Source organism: Triticum aestivum, chromosome 4A (genome assembly GCF_018294505.1).
Source record: "Triticum aestivum cultivar Chinese Spring chromosome 4A, IWGSC CS RefSeq v2.1, whole genome shotgun sequence".
NCBI lineage: Eukaryota > Viridiplantae > Streptophyta > Magnoliopsida > Poales > Poaceae > Triticum > Triticum aestivum.
The window spans coordinates 217,286,798-217,292,163 of record NC_057803.1 but is presented as its reverse complement, the minus strand read 5'-3'; the positions used below and the strand labels follow the sequence as shown (position 1 = coordinate 217,292,163).

The 5,366-nt window shown below is 44.4% G+C and overlaps 1 protein-coding gene across 1 annotated transcript; it reads right to left on the bottom strand.

Annotated features, from left to right (window-relative positions):
- Window positions 1-421: 421 nt before the first annotated feature.
- LOC123085865 (tubby-like F-box protein 6) lies at window positions 422-4,575 on the bottom strand. The gene is made up of 6 exons (XM_044507581.1): window positions 3,735-4,575; window positions 3,071-3,158; window positions 2,849-2,978; window positions 2,184-2,363; window positions 1,349-1,817; window positions 422-718 (listed from the first exon to the last, which is right to left on the bottom strand). The coding sequence occupies exons 1-5, from the start codon at window positions 4,080-4,082 to the stop codon at window positions 1,355-1,357; spliced, it is 1,209 nt and encodes a 402-aa protein (XP_044363516.1). The 5' UTR covers window positions 4,083-4,575; the 3' UTR covers window positions 422-718; window positions 1,349-1,354.
- Between the last annotated feature and the right edge of the window lie 791 nt (window positions 4,576-5,366).

Below are 5,366 nucleotides of genomic sequence, written 5' to 3'. Positions count from 1 at the left end.
ACAAATCTAGTCATTTCATGGCAAATTTTGGAGATCCGAACGTCGCACTGTTGTTTGGCTTGGATCAGCCCCCTCGCCCTTTAGAAAATTTTGAACTTGATTGTAAACTTTGAGCTTTTGGAGTAATACAAGAATTTATTCGTAAAAAAAAGGGCTTCGGTGAGGTAGAAAGTGAAGCGAGCCATGGTGGTCAAACATGTTTGTTAACCGATCGATGTTTTTTTTTTGCGACTGGTTATAACCGATCGATGTTGACGGGTAGGATTATGGTTAATGGCGACGAGACGAGGGAGAAGGAGCAAGATCCAATGGAAGATGGGGCTAACGGGTTGAAAAGTAATTTAAAAAAATCTTCGTCGGACGGCTCCCCAGATCAAAAATGCCCAAGCCCACACGCATACTTTACTTTGTGACATGCATAGAACTGAAGAACAACCGTTATGTTTTAAATCCTCCGGAGCTGCTGAATTGCAACGTTGCTCCTACCATGTGGATGGAGTACACAAATAAACTCATCAGGTTTGGCAATGCCACACAAACAATTCTGCATCACTGGGAAGTGGGGATAGATATACAGACTCTAAATTTTGGAAAAATAAACTAGATAGAGAGATAGCTATATTATATACACCACTGGACAAACTTCAGGCGACGGTCCACCCAATACTTTGCTTCAGTTTTCCTCCCTCCTTCCAGCTGCCATGATTTTCCCCACCACCTGCAGGTACATATATACATACATGCATACATGAGGCCCAAGGGTTCATCCAAATGAAAACTAAAACCCACACTTGGGTTAACCACACAAGTTTAACATAAGAAACTGCATGCTAACTAGTTTACACAGCATGTTTTTAATTACTATTATATTAGAGGACTGCAAACACGCGTCAACTGTCAGCATCTAATTTGGATCTAACCCTGTCTAACAGGAGAGACCAGCTGGAACTGGATATTTTTCTACAAGATCAGTTGGAATTGGACAAAATAGGCAGCAGACACATGCAGGTTAGAGACCCCAACGCCAACAGCCAATCAAAATGCTGGATCTTGTCAAAGTCTCACCATCCTACTGTCTCTGGAATCTAAGGAGCCAACATGTAGCGGTTTAATACATAATGTCGTTACCGATCGATCAACATGTGGATACAAGTCACTCTAATGCGAGTATATCTATCTAGCACAGTAATCAACCATGATCAGGATTTAGCTACTCCACATGTGGATACAAGTCACTCTAATGCGAGTAGCTAAATTCCGATCATGGTTGATTACTGTGCTAGATATACTCGCATTAGAGCACAGTAAGGAGTACTATTAACACGGAAAAAGGGAAAGAAATAATTACCTTGTCTCATTCACAAGCAATTTTGGTATCGAAACTGCTCAGACATATTGCAAATGATTGAAATGCTGATATCGGGTAGCGGTAGTCCATGGTGAACAAGTCTTTGCCTATCTTTCCAAACTGCAGAATCACCTTGTCATGCTCCTGGCCAGCTGCTCCATTCTCATCCGAAGCCACCAGCTGAAAGTTCTTCACTGACGCAACCGTCACCCGCCCACGGAAATTGAGGCACCAACATTGCAGCTGCTCATGCCACCGAGGAGACTTGCTCTTCAGCACCAGCTTCTCTTTGTCCTGAGCCTGAGCGGGTGCACTGTCTATCCGAGCAGATTTTGATCTGAAGAATGGAATCGACGGGAAGGAGTCAAGGTTACCAAGGGGAAATTCAGTTTGTGTTGGAGCTTTGCCCCCCTCTTCAACTGCTGATGCAGGGATAGAACTCATAACACAGTTCATCCTTCTTGGACCTCTGCAGCAGGTATGCAACAGGACAATGAGTGATATCCTTCCATCACACGTGTTATACGAGGAATTTAATACAGTAATGTTACCATACAGTGTCAATTAACATCTAAAGGGTTACGCTTATCAGTGTTGGAGCCTTTATGTATTTATATGTTCATGCCCCTGTCAATTAAATCTAATTTGCTTATACCGTGGTGATTTACCAATAAAATCAGCTGCAATAATCAAAACCAATATTCTAACCACTCAGAATTACAGTAGATAGTAACATACTGTGAGTTTGCTACTATCAGGTGTTATATATATTTATACCAAAAACGATAATATAGATCTAATTAAGACAGCAGAACAACAGTGTGAATAGCCATACCTGGAGCCCAAAACATTCAACTCATAAGAAATGTGTGAAACTGGATAATTGCCAGCAGGAACTCTTGGGGAGACCTGGTTCAAACCAATCACACGAGCAGACCGGCTTTTTGAGACGACAGCCCCATCATACGGTGGATGAGCATCATAGACGGTAAACTTTGTTCCCAGAAAGTTCGACCTGTTCATGAAATAGTTGGTCAGGTCATTTTTGTGTTGTTATTCCGGAATAGATATCAATCATGAAAACAATTCAGACCACAATATAGCCAAGAATAACTTTCCATTGAATGCTCCTGACAAGCAAATTATCTTAACATAAAAATATGTAGTTTTCATCTTACTAACTAAGACCAGTTGATGCTCGGTGCTATGCCATGTGCATCAATCGATGCAGAGGCTGGGCGTAGAACCTAGAGTAGAAAATACCTTCTTTTTTTTTACAATTTCACACAGTATTAACTTAACACGACAACAAATGGAAAAACAAATAGTACTCTGTTTTCTTGACTTTAAGGTGTATTTTCCAAAAGAAGAAAGAAACAACGCAGACTAGAATTTAGCTGAAACAACCTACAATAGAACTAAAGGATCTTGGTTATCCGTAATATCAAGGAAATAGCACAAATCATAGCTTCGAATGGAGATCAAATCTCAAAAGATCACCTTAGCTTGCCAATATAGGTGCTGCTTCCCTTTGACATATCACCCATATCAAGATAAATAAGGTAGTCTGTGTATGTAGGCTTTCTGCATTTGCGTGCAGCAAGCAAGAACTTCCCATCATCAGCCAGTGCTGCAACCAAAAAGTAGTAAGCATGAACCCACTATAGTCTGCATAGCTACAATGCTTGCGCCCATTAAAATGGGGATGATTAAGGAGCATACCTTCTGTGAGTCCAATATACAGATAATACGTCTGAGTAGTCCGGTTTCTTCTTATGAAACATTTGAGAGTACCATCCTTTGGGCCAGGCTGCACATTAATTATGGAGTTAGTACAAATAAAATTTAGTATTGAGATAATATTACACGGAAGTGTAATAAATTCTTACTAGAACCACACACAAAAAAAAGCCAATTGATACTGCAATCTAAAGCTAAGCTTATCGGACACCTCAGATAAAGGGCATAGCATACATCAAGTTGGCATTTGCTCATCTTACTTGTCACATTTCCTTACACATCACTCCATCATGGCAAATGTAGTTTACCAACAACCCTCTCTAGTCGTCAAGTCATGAACCAGGAAGACATCCAACCAACATTACAAGTTTCCCAATACAAGAAGGCTTTAAGAAAACCAGATGGTTGGCACCTTCCATGATGATAGCTCTCTGCTTTAATCCCAGAGACTTGAGCAACGTAATGTATGATTTTATTCAATCACCATCCCTCACCGCTATACTTACTAAGGTAATTCACGATACTGCTCTAAATACCACGATTGATGATCCTAAATACCACGACGGCAATGAAGCTAATTAATTAATACGTACGTACATGGTTGGTAGCATGAGTGAGTGAGGGTGATGAAGAGGGGAGCGCGAACCTGCTTGAGCGAGATAGGGAAGGTGAGCTTGGCGGACGCCTCCGGGACGCGCACGACCTCCTTCATGATGCCCCTCCATGCCCGGCAGACGCCCGCGCATGCCACGACGTCCCGGCGGGAGGGCCAGCAGCCCTGGGAGTCGTCGATCCTGACCAGCACCTCCCGCAGGAGCTCCGGAGGCAGCTGCGCCCAGCAGGTCCCTTCCAACGCGTCCGCCAGCCCGACGGAGACCACCCGCGGGGCCCCGGGCCCGGCGGCGGTGCGGTGCGAGCGGGAGGAGCGCAGGCCGTGGCGCGAGATGTTGCCGAACTCGTCCTTCATGTCCTGAATTAGGCTCCGGAAAGACATTCCCCTTGCTCGGCCACCCGCTCAAGAAATGAGGAATTCGAATGCCAAGCTTGAACCGGAAAGAAAGGAATCTCACACGTAGGAGCAGAGAGAAATAGCGAATCTTTGGATTAACCGAGCGGAGCGCGTGAGGAGCCGGCAAAGAAGCTATGGTGCAAGGTGCAAGGAGGAGGCAATGTATGCCCGGGATCCCAGAATAAATCCAGCCAGCCCAAGGAACGCACTCAACCCACCCAAGAGTAAAGCCGATAGGGATAGCAAGCAAGCATGAAGCAGACCAACCTCCAATAATGGCGCTGCAATTTCGCAGAGATTCTTTTCTTGGTTTTGTGGAGATGACGGGAAGAAGAAGAAGCAAGATTCGAATAGAGGAACGGAAGATTTTCGTTTTGTGGATTGGGATGAGGATTAGGGTAGGTGCCCGGGGAATTTTTAGGTGGTTGGGCGAATGGCGATAGATAGATAGGTGGTGGTGGCACAAAGAACCGGTCGGAGACGCTCCTAACTGCGTGCTTATATAATGGCGTGGGGTAATGGGATGGAGTTTGAGCTGGGATCAGGGTTCCTTCGAGTGGGCGTCCATCCACTCACCGACCATCCACTCACTCGTCCCAATTACTACTACTAACTAATACTCGTAGAATGCCCGTACATTGTTATAGACTACAATGCATATAAACGAATCAAACAAATAAATAATTAAGGTTATCTACATCGTAAAAGTTTATTTCTTTCTCATACGCTTGAGTATTTTTGACATCAAACAGGCGCTCATCAAGCTCCCCAAATTCAATCATCTAGACAGTCAAGGCTCCGTCAAATCCTGATCATATATGGGGACGAAATTTTGTTGTCTGAACTATTCACCATGGTATCTCAACACGTGGGCCCAACACAAAAACCCCACCCCACGACGCACCCTTTCCTTTTTCTGTCAAACCCTCCAGTTCATGCTCGGTTTCTGCCATAGCGAAGCATTTCTCGCTCGAGTCCTCTACTTTAAAATCATATAATACCCACCTCACCTTCTTCATGACGCCCTCTCTCCTTCATACCATACTTCCACACACACACACCGTCAAGGAGTCGCCCGCCAACTGCCTTGCTCTCCGCCCTGATCCCCTCCACCCATGTTTCAGCTGATCCGCCACCCCATCAATGGGGAGGACACATGAGCCGCTCGTGACCCCCCCCCCCCCCCCCCAAAAAAAATATGATGTCCATTATTGGGAATGCAACTCATACGCAAACATGTATGCCATTAACTCTTGAAGCAACAAATCA

Excerpts from the sequence above, each read along its gene's own strand:
- LOC123085865 (XM_044507581.1), bottom strand. The coding sequence starts at position 4,082 with ATGTCTTTCCGGAGCCTAATTCAGGACATGAAGGACGAGTTCGGCAAC. Across the intron at positions 2,979-3,070 it reads GTATATTGGACTCACAGAAG|CACTGGCTGATGATGGGAAG; the intron begins GTATGCTCCTTA and ends TTTTGGTTGCAG. Across the intron at positions 2,364-2,848 it reads ACCTATATTGGCAAGCTAAG|GTCGAACTTTCTGGGAACAA; the intron begins GTGATCTTTTGA and ends TTTCATGAACAG.